General features: G+C 44.3%; 1 protein-coding gene across 1 annotated transcript; it reads left to right on the forward strand.

The window, feature by feature from the left end:
• The first annotated feature begins 1498 nt into the window (after window positions 1-1498).
• Ttd14 (TRPL translocation defect 14) lies at window positions 1499-21369 on the forward strand. Its single transcript, XM_037424524.2, has 13 exons — window positions 1499-1734; window positions 6182-6249; window positions 7061-7098; window positions 7514-7551; window positions 7773-7901; window positions 9781-9875; window positions 15213-15317; window positions 16003-16080; window positions 16491-16586; window positions 17015-17111; window positions 17832-17923; window positions 19939-20054; window positions 20675-21369. The coding sequence occupies exons 1-13, from the start codon at window positions 1677-1679 to the stop codon at window positions 20952-20954; spliced, it is 1290 nt and encodes a 429-aa protein (XP_037280421.1). The 5' UTR covers window positions 1499-1676; the 3' UTR covers window positions 20955-21369.
• The last annotated feature ends 2493 nt before the right edge of the window (window positions 21370-23862 follow it).

Below are 23862 nucleotides of genomic sequence, written 5' to 3' on the forward strand. Positions count from 1 at the left end.
GGAAGCTTATCTTGCCCGTTTTCTGACTGGCTGCGAAGAAGGCGGTCAGCGACAACACACAGATTATCATTTGTCATCAGCCTGACTACACCCACTGCAGGGCAAAGGGCTCTCCCATGTTCTGCCGATCAACCCAGTTTTGTGCTTCCTACTGCCATGTTATACCTACGAACTTGTTAATCTCATCGGCCCACCAAACTTTCTGTCTTTCCCTGGTGCGTTTGCCTTCTTTGGGATTCTAGTCAGTTACCCTTAATGACCAGCGGTTATCCTGCCTACGCGCTATGTTTGTAGCATACCTCATAATGGCCCATTTTTCATACCGTAGTGGGCATGAGCTCTTCACAAAAAAAAAAAAAAAGAAGAAAAGAAAGAACAACCTGATATATCCCTGATGGAGAGGCTTTTGTAAAACCCGTAAACTAGAAGTAGCTGTCGCAAAGCTGTGCTACCAGATGCCGAATTTGAATTTCTACAAACACAGTTTAATGGAGGTGAAAATGCTGTAGGCTCATGTGCTCAGATTCGGGCGAATCTTAAAGAACCCCAGGTGGTCTAAATTTTCGAAGCCCTCCACTACGATGTCTCTCATTATCATATGGTGGTTTTGGATTGTTAAACCCCGCATATCATAATCACAAACACAGGTCTACTCAGTCACTTTTGCCACTGTGCTCATTCTGTGGCGCGGTGCAAGAATACTTTCATGGTGTTTTTTGGTGAACTTGAAACTATAGATGGTTTCTTTTTGAACTGTAGGCAGCTTACTACAGTACGGAAAACCACTTTAGAAATACCTTTATGCGGTATTGAAATGATTTTATCTGTGCCTGTCATTTTGTCTTTCGGAACCTAGCTCTGTTTCTGGGTTGTCTAATGTAAAGGTCTGTGTGGCTCTCAGGGACTATAATAATAAACTAATTGGTTGGTAACTAATCAGAATTATTATCCTAACGTGTCCACATCATTATGTACGCATAAAAATAAGGTTAGACGTTTTTTTTAAATAGATATATACATTAGATCAAGCACCATAATTTCATATGTGGCCTGTAATCTTTTTATTATAGAACTTACATTATTTTAAATATCCATGCTGGTTCATAAAACCACTCAATTATTTAGCAATCTCCCACAGTGGGTATGGGCCACAGTTATTAGGTGGACAAGAACTAGTCTTTGTGTACTGCAAAAAATTTGTGAGAAAACATGCTGTTCGGGCCACATTGCACATGTACTCGTTTGTACTGTGGTCAGAGAATTATCCTTAACGACTCCACAATACATTGCAGCCCAATATTTCCGTAGCAGGCACGGGACGGGTAGGCAGAAAACGCAGCCTCATTTTATCAGGCCGCAGCACAAATCGAATTAGGCCACGCACAAGCAGCGCGGCGCCCGTTCCGAAACTGGAAGTAGAGGCCTCCATGTTGCATGCCGACGTCACAACTTGACGTCACGCCTTCCTTTCTCGTGTTGCGCTGTCTGCGAAGGCTTTGCGCATTCACTCACCCGCCTTCCTCCTTGCCAGCTCGCGTTTGCCCGCGTTTGCGGCGATCCGTTGCCCGTGCGCCCCAGCGGATGCTGAATCTGTTGAATGGTGAGGCGGCCGTGGGACTAGGGCACCAGCGACGGCACCGGGACACTTCCACCGACTCCGTCCACTTCGCCGAGCCATGGCACTCGACTCGGAGAAGCGGGAGAGAATCGTCTACAAGCTGGTCTTGACCGGCGGTGAGTCGTACATACAGCGTATTGATCGAATCTGGTCTGGCGCACGCCGGCAAATAAGGGTTCAAGATCACGTGCGGCGCGTGTAGGTCATTGATGCTGTTGTACTCGCTGGAAGCACTGATCGCGGCAGCCCAGGTCACATTCGCCCGTGGCTTCACCCGTACCTCGCACGGTGAATCGCTTCATTAGCCAGAACAACAGCGCTAGTATTTTTCGAGTTGCCGGTTGCCCACCTTCCGGACACGCGCTCCATTGAAACGAATGCTGCGGCGCGCGCGCGTCGACTTAAGCGTTGGTTGTGCGAGAAGGGGCCCGTAGAAAGATTATACTGTCCGCCGTTCGGTGTTCGATATCTGCGATGAGTTTCGCGCGGTGATTCATTACACCATTCGCCGCTGTTGCGATTCCGCCAGAAGGGAACAAGCCATGCTGCAGCTGTCGCCTCGTTTCATTAGCGGTGCGCCGTTTTGCAAGTGCGACCGACACATGCGGCGCGCGCGTGTACGCGACGCGCCGGCACCCTACCGGCGTCGCATGAAACAGGAATACTGCGCAAGCAATGCTGCGATGTCTGGTAATAAGACCAGACGCCGCCGCCGAAACAGGAAGGCGACCGCTCGGGTGATATCCGGCGGTTTGTGTTCGACGTATTAGCTTACAGCGCACACCTGTGTTGGTATTATTATTATTATTATTCGTAGCAACTAGTCTTATGTTCGTACTGCCGAGTCAGTTGCTGCAGTTCGCTCTCCAACGACACTGTAAGATTTCACCTTTACTGGTAGGCTTTACTATGAAATTAACGTGCAGAGAAAAAAAATACTGCGCCGGTCAGGCATGAGCTGTGTAGTCGCGCTCTTGTAAGAGCTGTCATACCAAAGCAGCAAGCTTTCACTGTGGCCCAGGCCGTATGGGCCCTTGTTAAACGTCTTATCTCGCGTAATGGTCGCGAACGGTGGCCTTCTCGCCGTTCTTATCTCGCGTAACTGTCTGAACATCTTATCTCGAAAGCCCTTAATCCTTCAAGGTTGGGGAGGACCTAGCCATCTACATGGCACAATGCAAATAAAAGCATACCTGAAGGTATGCTTGCAATTATGGGCAAATGAAATGAATAGCCACAATAAAGATTGCACTTTTACAAATTTGGACAACCTGCTGTTCACGGAGATGATTACCGTTTATTTTACGTGTACGTGAAACTCGTGTTTGAAAACGTTTCAGTGAGAACAGCAGACGCATTAAGTTGTTTTGTTTCGTTCATGTGTAGATGCTACTGTTGCTGGTAATAAAGATTCAGTACCGTAATCCTGGCGTAAATAGCGTGTGTGAATTAATAACATGAAAGATTCACCTTGGTAAAACTAAAGCACAATCTCGTACCTCGAACTTGAAGCGTTCATTACCCTGCTATCGGTCGTTAGTCCACTATGTGAATTGTAGACATTGCCAAAACATCTCTTTAACTGCACACTGATTGGCTAGTTAGAGGAAGAAGTTGCTTCACTCATTGGACATGCAAGATGCCATGTTGTGCAAAGCAACACTGTCGCTGAAAGTGATCATGTCAGAATAAGGCCCAAACTGCCAAAGCTTACCTGCCTGTTGTGGGTACAGCAATAACCATTTTTAAGATTCCTGTTCGCTTTTGCATGTGAATCACTGCCACCTGCAGACATGTATGATACTACGTATACATCTATCAACACACAATGGCATACACCACTGTGTAGTACACTCCAGTGATAATTCTAGAAAATGTTGGAGCCACCTTGGCATTCCTTTTTGGAGTGGCTCTGCCTGCAAAGGTTTTTCATGCCAAATGGGCTTTTTGTTTTGCCTAAAATTTCTACTTAGTGCCACTCAGGACAGGCTTTTTGTATGTTTCGAGAGCACACCCAGGTAGAGGAGGAGGAATAAATGAGGAAGGACAGGGAGCTTAGCCAAAGCTCAGGTAGAATAATGTGCAGTGCAGTATGGGAAAGAAAGGCTGGGCGGGGCCCAGCATGTTTCGTTCCCTGTTTTTGTATCTTGTGCGTCATGTTAGTAGTTCATTATGAATTATATAGCATGCGTGAAAGTTTTAGGAATTTGTTTTGTTATAGACCCTGGGCACCCTTATAGTTAAGCAGCATATTAACAATGCCATTAGTGCAATGGCCCTTCAGTAGCGGAGCATATGTGCATATCTTTGTGCTCGCCAACAAGCAGCATTTTAAGCTTGGAAGGCTACGGTTTTCTTAAAATGTGACTGCAATATTTATTTCACTTTTGAACTGTGCAAGTGTTTGTTGATAGAGAATGTTATCAGTAGCACACAAGACGTATATATTGCCTGTGCGTAGTATTAATGCACCATCATGCTACGCATTGCGTTGATAGGCCATCTGAGTCTACCTACTTAGAAGGGGCTTATAGGGACTTACCTTACAATAGCCTTATCTGTAATTAGATTTTAGAAAGCTGGCTATTCTTGCGCCTTTCTCTTTTTTTCTTCTTCTCGTTACCTTTACTGTTTCACATGTTCACATTATAATTGTTCCTAAGATGCTATGCCCAGCAAATGTTCTGTAGAATGTTTGGAAGGTTAACTTGCTCATCACGTGGCAGAATGCTTTCAGTGTTTACTTTGAAGTCATGTGGTAAAAATCTTCAATACAGTATTTTCCTTATTATTTTTGTTCATAATAACATTGTAAATCTAGTTCTGACCTAGCTATCTCTCTGATCTCCTTCACAGTTGCCAGTTTTATTATTATTATTATTATTATTATTATTATTATTATTATTATTATTATTATTATTATTATTATTATTATTATTATGTGGCTCTATCTAAACAAAGCAAAGTTCTTTGCACGCCGGTGAGACATATTTTGTGTGGCAAAGTGATTGCCTTGCCACACTCCATGTGAAATACGTAAATGCAACTCTTTTGTCCTGCCGGGATCTAGCATAAATGAGTTTTTACATGGTGTACATGTTTTTTAAATGGTTCAACACCCTTATAGTTTAGCATTCACACATCTCTGCCCTCTGCAAGTTTTTGTAAAGTTAGCTTCAATTACAAGACAGCGTAATTGGTGACAAGTACTAAGAATTAACGAACTTTCATTTATATAAACATGTACTTATTACGTGCAGTATCATGTAACACCCATCATATGTGCGTACTGAAGTGAATGATGTGTCGACTATTATGTACACACGAGCGAATACATCTTCATAAGGACCAGACGTGTGCTCTGCTGTTTTGTGCTGGTTGGACCGAATATTAACGAGGGACATTATCAGAGACTTCATTCGTTGACTTTCGAACATTTCTTTATCACATTTCTTTATCATTTTGTTGTGATAGGTGCGTATAAGTGTGTCTTTGCATATCTGTGCCCGAATGTTCTATTTTCCATGCACTGATGTTTTACTTTAAGATACGTGTTCAAGTTTCACTCAAGGGCTAAGGAGTAGCCAGCACCATAATTGTGCGTCAACATCTCCTTATATATCATATCAATAAAAAAACATTTAGATCAGCTTTTATAAGTTGTTCTTTTGTAATTGTGTTGTCCATTTTGTGATATGTCACTGCTGTTCTGGAGAGGTTGGTGAGACTTGTGCAGAAGTTGCCAAGAAGTTTCCTTCTTCTCAGCCTTTAGTTCATGGTAAAAAAAAAAGTTAACGGAATTTTACATTTTGGTATACATGCCCTGTTTGCAGCTGCTCAATTCATGCAATTTGTTTTAGCTGTCTTTGTGACTCAGAGATTGTGAAAATTGCTTTACATCTGTGTGCGAAACGTGGTTAGATAAACAGGGCGATGCTGGTCTGTGTGTCGACTACGATCCTATTTATCAAGATGGGAGCCGACGAAACACGTAGGGGGACAATCAGGGTGAACAGTGGAAGTGCCTCAGAGAGGCTGGCCGACATTTCGCTAGGAGGACCTGTTTTTGTCAAAAGGCGCCTTGTTATCCTTGGCGTGTTAGTTTTAAGGGGGACACGCGCCACCACTGGCAGATGATGTCACTACTAACCCCCTTGAAACTAACACACCAAGGATGATGAGGCGCCCTTGACAAAGATAAGTCCTTCTATCGAAACATCGGCCAGCCTGTCTGAGGCACTTCCACTGTTCACCCTGATTATCCCATGACTACAGAGCTTGGTATTCAAAAATTTCAGCAACTGTCTCCTTGAACTTGAATGCGCTCGATATCCATAACTGCTCTGAAGCCTTGGCATCTCTGGTTTTTAAACGAATTTCAATTGGTGCGCACACACACGAAAAATACCTAAATAATGCATGTGTATTCACTACTGCTGTGGGTTGCTCTTCCAGTGGTGTACAATGGCTGTATACTTCTTTGCGTGCGGGCTTCGGCATGAATGGTAGAGATGTGTGCATGTTAATGACTTGATATGCCTAGAAACCGTTCCTTCTCTCCAGGGCCCTGTAGTGGGAAGACGACGGGCCAAGCAAGACTGTCAACATTTTTCGAGAATTATGGCTGGAAGGTGTGCTGTTTTGCCAAATTTTTTCTCATTATTCTTTTCTCTATGGTTGTGTATGACTATCATTTCACCCGATGTGAACAGTCTAATCAACTTGAACAAAAATCTGGATATGTTACGTGTTGGAGAAATTGTAAATAAGCATATGATAAAGTTGGGGGTAGCCTTTTTTTTTTTTATTAAATCGTATATTCCCCTTCAGGTATGTTTGTTCCTGTAAGTGTTTCTTAATGTCTGAGTAATATACATGTACGCAATATAGAGATTTTAAGGGCAATGTAGAACCCTACAGACTAACCCCAATCACTAGTCTACTGGTATGTATTCGTTAAAACAAAATACTGTATTGCTATCAAGCTGCATGAGTTGCTTCGTGGTGAAAGTAGCTTTATGGCTAAGAAAAGGCCTCATCTCGGGTGAAAGTGTTGGAAATTGAAAAGATTAGAGAACGGCAACCTATTGAATCGAACAATCTGTAAAATTTAGTTTGGATCTCTGTGCAATCAGGAAACTCTGTTAGCTGAATCAGTATTATGGTATCGCTTGAAGGATAGTTAATTTGCTGCTTGGAAAGGGCTAATTAAATTAGACAAACATAGGACGGGCCGTTCCCTTTCAGTATGCCTTGGAAGGCAGGCGATCATGGATATGATGATGATGATGTGTAGCATTGTGATAATGCAAACCCATAGCTGCTATGCAAAAATCACAGTATATCTCTCGTGAGTGCCGTAACTTACATTCATGAACATTCCGTGTGCTGTTGAAGTGCAGCTGTGTGGTTGCTTATATTGTTTCTTTTTTCTATTAACAGGTGTATCGTGTGCCTGAGGCCGCCACTGTGTTGCTCAGGTAAAACCAAAGTCCTCATGAAATGTCCTTTTCTATACTTTATGATAGCAGGATTATGTACATGTCTACTGGCCGCCATTTACGATTTAAGCTCTGACAGCTGTTGGGGCTCTTACTTCAATGAGCTCAATGAGGTGTTTCATACTTCGATGAGCTCAAATTTTATGCCTGCTTTGTTGGGATATTCCTTGCTGCATGCTGCTTTAAATAACGAACCTAGCAGCTAAAGTTCCAGTCACTTGTCTGCCTACATAGTAGAAGGCTGCAGTCATTGGCTATTTTTAACTCGTTATGTACATGTATATATTTTGGCACCTTTTAAATATTCTTTCTATTTGATGTTTTTATTGTTCTTATTTTTTATTTTGCTTATTTAGGACTTGCGTGAACATATTTCTTCGCTTTTCCTTTTTAGTGGCGGCGTGCGATTTCCTGATCTGACACCTGCTGAAGGTAAGCTACTGTCGTTCTTCATTTTATGTACCTACTTGCTTGAGATTTTACATTTAAGAGCCACTACCTTCACAGGATGTTTCATTGCTCTACCTTGATAAGAGTAAAGGTGTCTGCATTATTGTAGTTCCGTTGTGTATAGGAGTAGTATGTAGCTGAAGTGTGCTTCACAGGTGTTATCGTTGCCGCAAAGCCGCACTGTTCTTTGCTCCTTTTGACAGTCGAAAGGTTCCAGGAGAATCTCCTCAAGACCATGATGTCGATGGAGGACACATACTTTGAGTTGGCCAGGACCAGTGACAAGAACTGCCTCATTATCTGCGACCGTGGGACCATGGATGCCTCTGCATGTCAGTACTGTCCTCACATTGCTGAACATCTTATTGTAACCCTCCCCCCTCATTTTTTTTTTTCTTTCATTTTTTTTTTGTTTTGTAAATCTCTGTGGCATGTACTAGTGATTAACATATTGCTGTGCTATGTTTTATGTGGAGCAAAAAAAGAAAGGAAAGAAACGGCTGGGATGGAATCTTTTTTTCATGGGATTATCGTTCTGAGTATACTTTAGACACTTTCTTGTGCATCTGTCCTTGCCATTCTATGTCTCTGATTTTTTAAATATTTTTTTCCCCCGGTCTATTGGGTAGGGAATCGGGCAGCTGGGCTGAGGGGATGAGGTTCGAGACTAGCCTTCGGACCAACTTCAGTCATCAAGCATATTGCCCTGGATATGTGCTGTTCTTCAACGACAAAAAAAAAATCCTTCATATTTCTCTCATGCTGAATGGAAAGCCATGTTGCGCATATTAGGACGCTCATTTGATATGTGCCTATCATATGGTGGTGCTGCTTGACGGCACAACATTTCCAGGCGTGAGAGAGGAGCACGGCAGCATGAATGCCTCATACAAGGTGATCTCAAATGGTGATAATGTGTGTCGCCACATTGCTTCATTGCCATTTGCATTAACAAAGCATTCATTGTGAGATGTTCTCTGCCAAAAGTTTTTACCTAAGGCCTGCATCCCATAAGTCTTTAGGTTACATCAGGATTAGGTCAGGATTTTAAATTGCTTGGAGGCTCCAAACAGTGTTTTTGTCATAAGCGCAGCCAGTGCACGTGGTGAAAGGCTGTGGGTTACACCGCTTAAAATTGTGAATTGTGCACTCTTACCAAATAGTGGCCACTTTATAGGAGTTTAGGATTCTTGTAATAAAAGAGCAGACGGGACAAGCGCTCGCTACCAAATGGTTTGTTATAAAAAATTGAGGAAAATATACAGCCCTATACACTTCAGGCGTGACCGTGTGCACGTCTACAGTTGAATCCACTCAGAAGGTCTGCTGCGCATTATGGTAAAACAGTTCGAACTCAACCCACTGCAAACACACTGGCATTTGGCTGATGCAATCTGTGCCCATAAAAAAAAAAAAAAAAAAAGGCCGTAGATTGTGTCAGTCACACGTCAGTGTGTTTATGGGAAAGTGAGTTTGAGCTGCTTTATCAAAATCTGTAGCAGGCCTTATGAACTGGATTCACCTGTTGTATGCACAGGCACCCCGCACTGAGCATGTAGTCCTGGCTTCATGTTTCCCATTTTGCCCTTTTCCAGGCCTTTTTTCAACTACGAACCAACTCGACAAGCAAAGCATCCTATTGGGCCCAAATTGTTCTGTTTTTCAAAGCTCTGGGACATCCAGCTTTCCCGTAATAACGAACCGTGCCAGAAGTAGTGCCAGTACACTGTAGCGGTTTAATTTTGCTGAAATCCATCTGTATAATTCCACAAGGCTGAGTTTTAAGAAAATTTGTATTATCCTTCATATTACCTTTTTTTTGTCCTTTTCTTGCTAATGAAACAGGGGCTTTTTAGGTCATGAACACAATGGCAAATGTTTGCTTGTGTCAGGTTTATGCACATTTGCATCCTTCTTCTGGAGTTGTGTGCTTTAAGGGAGGTGTTGAATGGCTTGGTTCTTGACCGTTGCACAGAATTAATAGCTCTAGTTCCTGTAAACACCCACATTTTTTACTTTGAAGTACTGAATACTGGGCAAGTTCGTTTTTCTTAGTCACGCTGAAACTTCAAAGGAACAAGGGACACACACACATGATTTTATATTTACTTATGTGCCAAATACATAGACTATATTTCCTAAACATAGGATAAAGTTGTTTGCTAGCTACTGAGGCCTAAATGTTATATCATTTTTTTTTCTTTTTCCCAGTTGTTAGCAAGGAGATTTGGGAAAAGATTGTCAAAGCTCACAACTGGCATACGGTGGACCTCAGAGATAACCGCTACAACCAGATTGTTCACCTGGTAAGTTTGTGTGTAAGCGAGTCAAGGAACCCTGGAACGATTTTTCAAAGTTTTGTCAGCATTTAAGCTAGGACGCCATCAAACCATTCGCACCACAAATTTAGTGACATGCCGTATTTGAAGGCCGCTATGGACAATTATATCATACATTTCTCCTTACCTTTGTCTTGCTTCCCCAACTCATGAAACATGCTGGAATCGCTGGCGATCGCAGAGCACTCAGCGCACTCGGCGATTGAACATCAGCGCACTCGGCGATTTAAACTTCACCCAGTCTAGACCTCCGATATTGTATGCCGACAGGTCGCGCACTATCTCGGAGGTCATCACCCAGTGCGCCTGGCAGCGAGCACATCGTCTGGCAACAGAGACAAACATCGCGGAGTGGTTGTTGTCTGCTTCGACAGGTGCCGCCACCCTGCCAGCCGATCTTACTTCCGCGCATTTCACAACCAGTCAGATCAGGAGCCTTGGTGATGTTGCGTTACCAGAGCATGTTTTTCTGTGAATGGGCGGTTCAAAATGCGCATGGCTGAGTCACAGCGATCTGCAGTGATTTGCAGCTTTAAAGCATTGTTATAAATTACACGGGTCATGCCGATAGCTCAAATCGGTCTGTGAATGACCCTTAAAACTTGGCATTCCGGCCCGTTGTGTTTTTACAAAATTGTCAAAACCATTTCAGGGTCCTTTTGACACAGTACATACAATTTGCCATAATAGCGTTATTATTAGGCTTGTGTGAATAGTGAATTTTAGGTTCGAAGTGCATTCAAAGGGAATAGGAATTATGGTCGAATAATTTGAAATCGAATTCGAATAGTCTATATGACATATATAAGAAACTAGTCATATTTATCATGACCTAACTAACCTGCGCAATATATATATTTTTTAATTAAAATAAGGCCTCTGTATGAATGCCGTTTTTCTTTGTTTAAAGAAAGTCTAAACAGCTTTAAGTAGTAGCAGGATTTGGCTTTCCATAGATTGCAAGTGATAACCGGTAAAATATGTTACATTTAAAATTTATTATACATAGAGCATATAAGCTGGCGGTAGAAGCTTTTAAACTTTAAAAAAAGATGATTAATCGATGTATGGTTAATATTGTCACGGGGGCGTGACGTGGCCGAAGACAGGAAACTTCGTGTTGGGATTTAACTGTTTATTTGGGCGAACCTGTGCCCAGTAAACGGAAAGTCTAATTACAGCAGCAGTCTTGACAGATAGCACTCTCGGACTGATAGCGGCGAACGGAGCGTCGGCCTTCGATCAACAACAACTGACAAGCGGCGAAGCGCGTCGGCATTTATACTCTTGCCGTCGAACGTTCTAGCGTTATCGCTGGTGGTGGCGTAGGTTCCAGAACAATCTGCACTGTTCGCACAGTGGGCGTGATCTTATCGAAATGATCTACTACAGTCCGGAACATTCTCGAAAACTGCAGGCACGGTTTGCGCTGAGAATCGTGTGGTGTTTTGGGACGATAACGAAAACTTGGGAAATGGAACGTGGCATTGCCCCCCTCTGAAAAAAAAGGCATCGTCCCGATGCTTTAACTAAAGATGAAGGTACAATAAAAATGCAAGAAAGTACAATGAATAAATTACGATTAAACAATAATACAAAAAAACCACTGTTTCAGTTTGTTAACGCGCATGAAACGGCTTGAGGGGCGCGACATGCACGACTTCAGGTCGCGATCGGCGTCTTTGAGAGTTCGTGATGCCGTCGGGGACAACCTCGTAATCAAGTGGGCCGAGACGTCGAACCACCCTGTACGGTCCGAAGTAGCGTCGCAGAAGCTTTTCACTTAGTCCACGTCGGCGTATCGGCGTCCACACCCAAACGCGTTCACCGGGCTGGTATTCCACGAAGCGTCGTCGAAGGTTGTAACGGTGGCTGTCTGTCGTCTGTTGATTCTTGATACGGAGACGCGCAAGTTGTCGGGCTTCTTCGGCACGTTGAAGGTACTCTCTCACATCGAGGCTTTCTTCGTCGGTGACGTTGGGTAACATGGCATCGAGGGTCGTTGCCGGGCTCCTTCCGTAGACCAATTTGTATGGAGATATCTGCGTCGTCTCCTGCACCGCCGTGTTGTATGCGAAGGTCACATACGGAAGAATGGCGTCCCACGTCTTGTGTTCGACATCGACGTACATTGACAGCATGTCGGCGATCGTCTTGTTAAGCCGCTCGGTGAGGCCGTTGGTCTGTGGGTGGTACGCTGTCGTTCGGCGGTGGTTTGTTTGGCTGTATGCCAAGATCGCTTGAGTTAAGTCGGCAGTGAATGCCGTTCCTCTGTCGGTGATAAGGACCTCCGGGGCGCCGTGACGTAGGACGATATTTTCGACGAAGAACTTAGCTACCTCGGATGCACTGCCTTTTGGCAGGGCTTTTGTCTCGGCGTAGCGGGTGAGGTAGTCGGTAGCTACCACGATCCACTTGTTTCCAAAAGCCGACGTCGGGAACGGCCCTAGTAGGTCCATACCAATCTGCTGGAAAGGTCGGCAAGGTGGATCAATTGGCTGCAGAAGTCCCGCTGGCCTTGTCGGCGGTGTCTTGCGTCGCTGACAGTCCCGGCATGTCCTCACATAACAAGTGACGTCGGTGGTAAGACGTGGCCAGTAGTACCTTTCTTGTATCCTCGCGAGCGTGCGAGAAACACCGAGGTGCCCTGCCGTCGGATCGTCGTGCAGGGCCTGCAGGAGTTCTGGTCGCAGAGCTGAAGGCACCACAAGGAGGTACTTAGTTCGAAGCGGTGAAAAGTTTTTCTTTTGTAGAAGACCGTTTCGTAGGAAGAACGACGCAAGTGCGCGCTTGAATACCTTCGGGACTTCGGCGGTCCTGCCTTCGAGGTATTCTATTAGGGTCTTAAGTTCCGGGTCGGCCCGCTGTCGTTCAGCGAAGTCTTCTGTAGTTATCGTTTCCAAGAAGTAGTCGTCATCCGGGTCGTCTGGTAGTGGTTGGTCGACAGGCGCACGAGAGAGACAGTCGGCGTCGGAGTGTTTTTTGCCGGACTTGTAAATGACAGTAATGTCATATTCTTGAAGTCTCAGGCTCCATCTTGCGAGGCGACCTGAAGGGTCCTTCAAGGTGGCTAGCCAACACAAGGCGTGGTGGTCGCTCACAACTTTGAAGGGCCTGCCGTAGAGTTAGGGGCGAAATTTCGACGTAGCCCAGATGATGGCGAGGCACTCCTTTTCTGTTGTGGAATAATTTGCTTCTGCTTTGGATAGCGATCGGCTGGCGTAACTAATAACCCTTTCGAGTCCGTCAGCCCTCTGCACAAGAACGGCGCCAAGACCTACGCTGCTTGCGTCAGTATGTACTTCTGTCTCGGCGAATTCGTCGAAATGGGCAAGTAACGGAGGCGTCTGGAGGCGATGTTTAAGCTCCTGGAAAGCGTGTTCCTGTGGCGTTTCCCACTTGAATTCCACGTCGGCCTTGGTAAGGTTAGTGAGAGGATCGGCGATGCGGGCGAAGTTTTTCACGAACCGCCTATAATAGGCGCACAGGCCCAGAAATCGGCGCACGGCCTTCTTGTCAGTGGGCGGCGGGAAATCGGCGATGGCGGCTGTTTTCCGTGGATCGGGACGAACTCCAGATATGCTGCAAATCTGCACTTTTCTGGCTTCAGTGTGAGTCCGGATGTCTTGATGGCTTGAAGTACAGCTTCAAGGCGCCGAAGATGCTCGTCGAAACTCGAGGAAAACACGACGACGTCGTCCAAGTACACAAGGCAAGTCTGCCACTTCAATCCTGCCAGTGCTGTATCCATAACGCGTTGAAAAGTTGCAGGCGCTGAGCAAAGGCCGAAGGGCATCACCTTAAACTCGAAGAGGCCGTCCGATGTTATAAACGCCGTCTTCTCTCGGTCTCTTTCATCGACTTCGATTTGCCAATAGCCAGTCTTGAGGTCCATTGACGAAAAGTACTTGGCGTTATGGAGCCAATCAAGTGCGCCGTCTATTCGTGGGAGAGGATACACGTCCTTTTTTGTGATTTTGTTCAGGCGGCGATAATCGACGCAGAAACGCAGGGTCCCGTCCTTTTTCTTCACTAACACCACTTGGGATGCCCATGGGCTCTTGGACGGCTGGATAATGTCATCCCGCAGCATTTCATCAACTTGTTTTTTCATGGCCTCACGTTCTCGCGTCGAAACCCTGTACGGACTCTGACGGAGTGGTCTGACATTTTCTTCGGTTATGATGCGATGTTTCGTTGTTGGGGTCTGCTGAATTTTCGATGACGACGAAAAGCAATCTTCGTATTGCAGGAGCAGGGCCTTGAGCTGTTCTTGCTTATCATTCGAAAGTCTGGAATTGACGTCGAAAGCTATGGGAGGGGCTTGGTTCCTCTGAGCAAGTTCCGCAGAATCGGCGAGGGCGAAAGCACTGGTAGCTTCGACAATTTCTTCGATGTATGCGACCGTTGTTCCTTTGTTCACATGTTTGTACTCATTGCTGAAATTCGTGAGCATAACCGTTGCTTTGCCTCCCCGCAGCTCTGCAATTCCTCTTGCGACGCAAATATTTCGGGTGACCAACAGATGCTGACTGCCCTCAACGACGCCTTCCAAGTCAGGTGATTTAGGAGCGCCGACTGAAATAATGACGCTTGAGCGAGGCGGAATGGTGACTTGTTCTTCCAGCACATTCAAGGCATGGTGTCCTGACGGCGTGCGCGGCGGTAGTGCTTCTTCTGTGGATAACGTTATCGACATTGTTTTTAGTTTGATGACAGCACCGAATTCACGAATTCACCGAATTCACGAATTCACCGCTTCACGAATTCACTGCTTCACGAATTCACCGCTGTAAAGATTTTTAGAATCTGTCTGGTATAAGCAGAGTTAGAAAGTATTGCCGCATGTTGCGATTGCATTCTCCCTTCTCTTGTCCTGAGGAAAGCGCCAGAAGCTAAGAAAGGAGGGATGGTATAGGGTATGAAAATACCTCACGCATGCCTCATGACCTTGAGCACATTTTCTCTCTTTTTTTTCTTTCGAATGTGTGGCTTTTCAGTGCGATCGAATACGCTGGCATGGAAAAGTCGCAGCCCCAGTAACGACCAATGCGCCATGCTCAAATCAGCCAATCGCTGATACAATGGCTGTGATGAGCGATTTTTGAGCTTGTAGCATGGTTTGTCGAGATAAGGAAAAGCAATTTTCAGCTGATTTTGAATTTGCAAGCGCGTGCCGCGTGGCCAGAAATAATGTTTGGGGTATTGCATTGAGTCGAAGCAGCTGCGAGTAATTCTGGCAAAGTGAGGTTGTTGTTTTTTCATATGCACCGATGTGCAACCGCACTACAATCAACTTTCCAGGTTTCAGCTGCCAATGGAGCAGAGGAGTTTTACAACACCGAAGACAACAGCTGTCGTACAGAAGGCATCGAGCTGGCACGGGAGCGAGACAAGCTGGCAGCTCAGGTGAGTTTGTGAGCAGCCATGATTAGCTTACTCCACTGCAGCTGACTTTTGATCAAACGACGATGAGCGTGCGGTTCTTGTTGGAGAAAGAAAGCACATACACACAAATATTTATCTGCTGGCTCTAACTTTTGATCTTTTGGACTTTGTGGACTTTCGAACAAGTTGAAGCATTCTTGCTTCTAGCTAGGCAGTACCCTATATTCTTGATTCTCATAAAAAGTTTGGTTGTGACAGAAAAAATTATTTGTATTTGGAATGAAGGAAAGAGAAATAAACAGCTAGAAGAATGATGCCATTTTGACATTACAGACTTTTAGATGGTTACGTATTAACGTAAATGTTGGCTGTTTCTGGTACAGTGAAAGGCTATGGAAGGCCATCCTGCATACAATGTTGCACAGGCTTTCAGTGTCATTGCTTTGCAGTGTAATACTTCACAATGTTTCCTTTTTGGTCAACCACAATCTCTGCCGATAACATGTTCATCCAACTTGCAAAGCAGCGCTTCGTTCCTTCCTTTGTCCAGTGTTATGTACAGTAACTCCTTAGTCTTTTAATTATAAAATAAAAGTTGGTGATAGGAAAAGGTAGATTTATCTTAATTTCTTTTTTTTATAGAGAGCATGGCTATATCCTAGCCATTGGAATGTTCTGATTTTTGACAATGCCGTGTTCGTTTCAGGCGTGGATTGGTCACCCCTATATGGATGTCATCGACAATTCCACAGACTTCAATACCAAAGTGCGTCGGCTGATAGAGGTGAAGCATTTATCTTCAGCACTTGTTGTTCACTAATTAGCGCTAACAACTTAATGCTAGCTTTCTTCAGATTGTCCCTGAGGCAAGAGCAAGAACATACCAACGCCTTTCCACTGCCAGCCATGCCTACTGGCAAACTGCGGCCATTAGGGCACACTTCAGCATATATAACATAGTCTCTTTGATGAGCACGTACAACCTGTAAGATCTGACTGCGCCTACCAACATGACATGCAGCTACACCTTAAAGATAACGGGAGCAGGCACGTGGTCTCGAATGCCCTGTAACGTGTGTGCAGGCGGCAGTGAAAAATGTTTGCAGAGACTCGTGCAGTAATCTGGGAGCATTGGTAGCCCTTCATCCTGTAGCCCTGTCTTTAGTATACTAATCGTGATCGTTTCTCTTGCAGTGTGTTTGTCGCCGGATCGGTATTGATATTGGTGATCGGCTAGCGACCAACAGTCATAAAGCCAAGTTCCTTGTTGGCTCGATGCCACCAGACAGCGTAAGTTTTAGGCAGAAACTTTTGCCGTATAAGTTGTCATTGATTTGAAGCGCAAAAAGAAATTTGTTGGAACATTACAACTATATATGACATTGACTCTGAATGAGATAGTACTGACGTATATCATTCACTTTCTCATAACTTTGGTATGCTATTTGCATTTCAAGCACAGTTGCCTGCTTTTACTTGTTAGACAAATACAGGGAGCTGTTCTTTATGGATACCTGCAGCTAGGCTGCTATAGTCTAAGGCACATGAAAAGAAAGAAATGTAGATTTTACTCATGACAGTTGTAAGTAGGGCTTATAGTTATAATGTGAAAGCCACCATACGTAGAAATGTTCAGACTAGTGAAGGCATTTTCATATTTCAGTGCATAATTTGAATACGTCAGATCCTGCAAATTGTGTACCGTTTCTGTTTTTCAGGCATTTCCCTCCTATCAAGACTTCGATGTTGTCCATGACTATCTCATCACTTCCAATCCTAAGGCGCAGTCCAGACTTCGTAAGAGGGGTCAACACAGTGAGTGCCTGCTTGCCTTTCAAGCATTTGCATATTGGCCTACCTTTACTATACTTTCCTGCTATTCGAATAACTTGTGACACTAAATTAGTTCATTTATCTAACTATACTACCAAATCCTGCACAGACAACTCATCTAAGAGATGAGTTGCATTGAATAATTCAGCTGTGTTTCACAATTGGGATTGTTCATAGCTTCACCCCGCTTCATGCATGCCAAGTAGTTCTTATAAGAATTTCTCACGCTGCTTGCATTCGCACGAGAGAAAAAAAAAGAAGAAAAAAAATAAACACCAGATAAACAATTAGGTATGTATCAAGACAATGCAGCATAACTCTTGCGTAGAAGAAATGTCAGATCTGGAACCATACACTACATCTGACAAAGTTCTGCGACTGAATTTCTGACCAATGGTCAGCACACACAACAGGCATACTATGTCAAATACTATAAGCTTAAAGGTTTGAAAACAATGCAGGGTTACTTATGTCTGGTGGTTGTTGTATAATGTGATGTAATTGTCCTGTAGAGAACATTAAGGGCAGAAAATGACTAAACTTTGAATTTATAGCAGTGTCTCTTCTTTGATCGTGCTTCTTGCATACCTTTTGTAGTGTTGCCTGCCAAATACGGAGCATAGAATAGAGTCTAATAACATCCGCTTGGGAGTCTTGCTTTGAATTTTGTGTGGACCAGTGTTCGCCTTCTTTTCTCTTCAGATTGCTGGAGCTATATGCACACAATACGAAGGTGCGACATCAACAGCCAGACCATCGAGCTCAAGCGTCAGATCACTCACAGAGACTATATTGTGAGTGCCCCTTGTGTATGTTCTCTTGCGTTTTGCATTGGTAGGCCCCTTCAGCTTTCCATGAGAGCTGCTGCAGCATGCCCCAAGGATCAGCATTCACATGATCGCTCTGCGCTGCAGTGCTGTTTTTTTTTTTTTTTTTGCCTGGAGTATTAAAGCACAACCCTTGCATTTTAGGGGCAAAGCTCCTTAAGGCGTCACCCGATCATCCTCTGTAGTAACCACCTCTCTCGGGTATGTGCCACAGGAGAGTTTCGTTCTTGGAATGTCTGCTAGATGGCTGTACTTGTATGTAATCGATATATGTTGAAAAGATGCGAGGTGGTGGTACTTGGAGTGTTCACTGGATAGACGGACAGATCGATCCACAGTTGGACGGATGCACGAATGGACTGATGGATGCTTCATCCCACTCATTATTCAGTCCGTGGATATGCGTAGTACTCGGAGTGTTTGTTCACTAGACATACAGACAGATGCACGAACAGGCAACATGTTCATTTAACCTTGAAGTGGTGCTTCGCGGCAGTTCGGGTTTCCCTTGCATAGACATTTTCATGGCTTATCACCGCTTTACTGCAGCGATGCCTATATGGTGTGTTACATGCGAACTGATAAACACCTGGATAGGTAATTTGATGGCATAGCACCCCTTTGCTGCAATGAAACCACCTTTCGAAGGGTTACATATGGACTAAAGTACGCTTAGTCGGCTTTGCATCTTTTCCTGCATAGGGCTTTTGTTCCAATACTGGAAAATTTCAATGAAGTCATCATAGGAAGTGTTCCGTTTGTACTATCGCAATGGAAAGAAACAAGAGCAGTGCCGCTGTTACGCGCCATGCTCTTTCGCATTGCTTTTCAAGGGGTTGCAGCCTGGATGGTAATACAGCCCCTATAGAATCATCCGTAATACAATCAAGGGCCACTCTAGCATTTTTCCATCACCACCAAGGTCAGGGCCCGTTGCTTTCCATCTCCTCTGCGCAGTTGTTTTTCACTGCGGGTACAACGCATTCACATAGGTCAGATATATTCTAAGCATAAGCGAATATTCGTGCGCTTTGAATATTTAAATGAATACTACGGTATTAAAGTATGCTTTGACACAAATTCAGATTATTTTGTTTGCACATATAGTCTCTCTATAAAGGTAATTTTACTGCGGTGTATGGGGCTATGCCGTAAAACAACTTTCTTGGTAAAATCTGCGCTGCGGCGAAGCCACACTTCAAGGTTAAAGCGCGTCTTACGGGCTTATGTAAGACGCGCATTAGCGTAAGGCGCCCCCTCCTCTATTCAGCGTAAAGCACCCACTTCCCGCACCTTGAAAAAAATCGCGGAAGGCGCGCGATTTTTTTTTCAGGGAAACACGGGCCCCTAGCCCCCTCGCCAGCGACGGGCCTGCCATGTGTAGTAGTAACTTTTAAAGCACGAGCTATTGTACCTGTTATTAATGGCACTCTATTACTATGCAAGTCTTGCTACTATTGAAACTTGCTTCCACTTCACTTTGAACCAAGAAAGTGGCGTTCAAGCAGGCCTAGTTCCAATTTTTAATAATATTTTGCAAGTTAATTCGGTCATGACAAAATTGCTCATTTTTCTAAATTATAAGTGATACGTACTATTCAAACTAGTTGATTCAAAATTATTCGACCTAATCACTAGTCTTTTTGAACCTGAAATTCACTATACAATCTCTTATATTTATATTCTGCAAGCATGGGTGTCTAACCCAATAGGCCTTTAGAGCAGGGAGGCTCGGGTACCCAACACTGGAGTGTACATTTATTGTTTTATCCCTTTATTTCTTTATGGGGATGATTGTCTTGCATGACGGAGGGACAAGCAGACAGTTTTCTTGTTGAGTCATCACAGAAAAGTCATACTGAGGTCAGCGTCCATTGACAAATTGCAAGAGTTGCCCCTAATGAATATTTTACGTCAGTTTGGAACATCTTGCGGTCAAGGGATGTGGAACGTCACGAATTGGTTTTAATTGTCCTTTGCAGAACATGCTGGCCCAGCGGGATGACAGCCACTACACAGTGTACAAGGTGCGTCGTTGCTTCCTCTGGAACCACATGTACTTCCAGCTGGACATCTACAAGAAGCCCTGCCACTCTAGGTATGCTAGTGTGTTGAAGTTGGAGCATTTAAAACAGAAACCTAAGAGTGCTTTAAAGCTTGTTCACATTTGTTACTGGTTGCACGACCATTCGCAACTGACGGTCAAAAAGTGACTCTACGCTTGGTGTGGAGTGTGCACACGGCAAGCACTGCCAGCGGCCTGAGCAAAGGCTTCTCTGGAACCTTTTAACTCCTGCAAAAGCCTTTTTTTTTTTTCTGCTCGAAAACTTTGCTTTTGGCTACTGCAAAAATGTGCTCCAAATTGGCTTCAGCCAGTCACATCACTGACAATGTCTAAAATAATATAAATTACAGAAATAATCAAGAATTAATGGCAGTGATATGCCTAAAAATGCTCCTGAAACATCATCAGGCGGAGTTCTGCACTGTGAAAGCAAGAGCCACTGCCTCAACAAGCATGCAGTTTTCAAGAGAATTTCTGGGTTTATTGTGCGACGCACTTCCTCATGTTTACCGTAATGGAGCTGCATTATGTGCAGTACTTGAAACTATTCCAAGACCTACACAAGAATGATGTTAGCGCAAGATTTTTTTAAGCACAGGATTTAGAACTACACCAAGACATACACAAGAACTATCTTTTCTTTCTTGTCATAGGTGCAATGGTCTGATCCTGCTCGAGACGTACACGACACACAGACCCGAGGACCTTCCGCAGCTGCTGCCTCCGTTCCTTGACATCCGCAAGGACGTGACGAGCGACCCCAACTTCTCCATGTTCTGCCTCTCATACAAGGGGGACAAGCCGCCGACACCCATCTTCAACTGCATCACCAATGGTCACCGGGCTCCTGTCACCGCTGCGCTTGTACCCGACGACACCTCCAACCACCTCGACTCAAGCAAGCTGAGCAAGAGCAGCGTCAAATCTACGTAGAGGCGTGCAATATCTCATTTTGTGCGTCGTCGTACTCCACATCCGCACTTGACAGATGACAGACAGTCGATGTCTGCCGTCTGCCACAGACCTGTCAGACAAACACGAGTCCCTGCTAGTGAGGCCGTTCGCTGTACAAAGGCACTTGAGGGCTGCCGCACGTTTTGTAAGATTTCGATTAACAATTATTCTAAAGGTGATGTTTAACAAAAAGTGTTAATAGCATTGTAATGTGGCGCTATAGCTGTTCAGACAGCCGTGTGTTAGAATTCATGAAAACTTATTGCGCAGCATGTGAGAATCTGCGTGCGCTTCAGCTAAGTAATATTTTAGTAGGTGAAACTCGTAACTTTTATTGTTTATTTGTAGTGTGGCCCCTGCCCACGCTGCTCTCACGTGTGCCCTGTTACCGGCATTCTGGGCACTCGTGGAATTCCGTGCATTGCATGGACTGCTAGCGTTGGTCTCCATGTTGTTTTGCCATTCAGTGATGGTCACCCGCAGTTATACGAGATATTTTGTCGCTTAACGATTTTAATCGCAAGATTTGAATTTCGTGCAGTACTCTGCGAGCTTATTTGCTTGCATCCCTTAGTTCACTCTGACTCCACCGCAATTGGTAGTGTTTGTTGCATATACTTTGAACTCACTGCAATCATGCGTGATATAATATAACTGGATTGGCCTCATAGTAGGCACATCTGCAAAGCTGTCCTGGGAGAGCAAGCGAGCTTACTTTATTTTCTGGTGCATTTTAATGCCACCTGTTGGTTTCGACACTCTTTTAAAGTTATTTCTACTTTCGTTATTGTTATTCCAGATGGGACAGAAGGTAGCATGTTTAATTAACCAATTATTTAGGCCTAGCCAGGCCTGGGTTCGTGGGTGGATGAATTCTTCCATGTGCACTTGCAGTGAAATTGTTACATTTTTAAATGTGACCTTAATGTACACAGTCGTTTACGTATGCCTCATTTAACCATGAATCTTTATTCCCGGAAAATGGCACTTTGTTGCACTTTTTTTTTCTGTCTCTCTAACCACTTAGTAAATCAGTGTTATTAGTCCAGGGTTGTTAGTTTGCCTGCTTGGAGGCTTCTTGTGGCAGTTTACCAGGCATGTTACCGCCGTTTCATGTTATTGCCAGTGTTTCGATGCCTTGTGCAACCCCATATAGAGGTGAGCTGCGTGTATAGCTAATCCTGCATAAAAGGCACACTGTAGTGTTGATTCTGTGTTATGTGGCCCGGGCATTTGTCTTCTGCATGCCTGTGTACAGGCTCCGTAGTTAAGCTGATCATGTATGTGGTGATTTCTTGTTTACCCTGCACGTTGTGCAACCACGACTGTGCTGGGGAAACATTGCAGGCCAATATGCCTGCGTTTGTCACGTTTTTGTGGCATTTTGTGAAACATGAGCCTTTTATTTGTCGCTTTTCTCACTGCGTGAAACCTTGCATTGTGTACTACTGTTTTCCTGTTTCTGGTTTGGACCACTGACAAGGAGCTGTGATGAAGCGGTTAGTTATTGGCACTGCACGCTAGACCCCGTGGTTAGTCTTGAGCTCGAAGTCTGGGAAGGGCTAAGTGTTGTGTTGTGCAAGTCGACGCATTTTCTCCTATGTAACCAGGTACTTAACTTTACGTTCTGTTAGAATGGTGACTGGCTCTGAATGTGGTGCTTGGAGCCCCGTTGGCGATCTCAAAAGACTTCTAGAGACGGCATTGGTCACGAGGGTTTACATAACTGCAAAGTCTTTTCGAGGGGCTGATTCGGGTTATGGGAATGTTGGATATGAACGTTGTGCACAGACTGCTCAGTCGAGCAAAGTTCGCATCTGTGCCCGGCCGGTGAAAAAAGAGAGTTCAGTGCACTCCACCTGCCAAATCTGTCTCTGGTATTTTTAGCTCTGGTGTAGAAAGTTGCAGCTGCAAGATTGGACGAAGATTGTTCAATTCCTTCTTTTGGCACTTTGTCTGTGATTGCATATGCACCAAGATAATGACACAGCAATGCAGGTAATGGAGATAATTACATTTATAAAAGTGCACTGCCTGCATTTAGCAACATTTCCAGTCAAAGCTGCACTGCAACCTTGTAAGTGTTTGCTGCGGTCACGTGACTGGTTCTTCAACAGCAGCATCTTCATCGAAGACTTTTCACAAACGCTAAGTGTTGAAGCGTGTAACAATTGATATAGTTGTTGTATCTCAAACATCTTTAAGTGTTCGGTCACCAAAAGCCAACATCTGCGATTGCAGAACTCGTACAAAAGAGGACAAATTTTTTCAATTGCTGTCTGTTGTGACAACCCAGAAGCTCCAGCAAATGCATTAAAATTGACATTTCAACATATAGAATTAGCTGACGTCTGATGAGGGATGTAGCGAAGTTGCAAACTAGCCCTTTTGCTTTTTCATACCCTGGTTGCACAGTTTTCGATTACCTCGCACGACGGTTTCTCGAGAATTGCAACTGATGCTGTGCCTTACCCGTCGCTGTGAAATATTTTTTGTTACATCATTCTGGGGCAAGACTGTTACGGAGGAATGTGTGCACGGTTGAACTGTATTTATATTTGTGTGCCACGAATTGCAAGAGCACTTAGTTTTTAACATCATGAGCACCTAACATGTTGAAGTGTTATCACAGTTAAGTTCTTTCCATCACCTTTCTTCACTAGTGTCTCGTATTACACTGCAATCTCCTCTAGTCCATCTTTTCTCCATACTATTGTCCATGTTTGTTGTTATCCAGATCTGGGAGTTCCTCGGCATTTTCACTTCTCAGATCTGACATGTTGTTCTTTTACAGCGATATGTTAATAACAGCATAGAATGTTTGAAACTGTAGTCAATTTCTATGCAGACTGGCTTTATCTCAATGATGATTTAGTTTGGTTTGATG

This window comes from Rhipicephalus microplus, chromosome 3 (assembly GCF_043290135.1).
Source record: "Rhipicephalus microplus isolate Deutch F79 chromosome 3, USDA_Rmic, whole genome shotgun sequence".
Taxonomy (NCBI): Eukaryota; Metazoa; Arthropoda; class Arachnida; order Ixodida; family Ixodidae; genus Rhipicephalus; species Rhipicephalus microplus.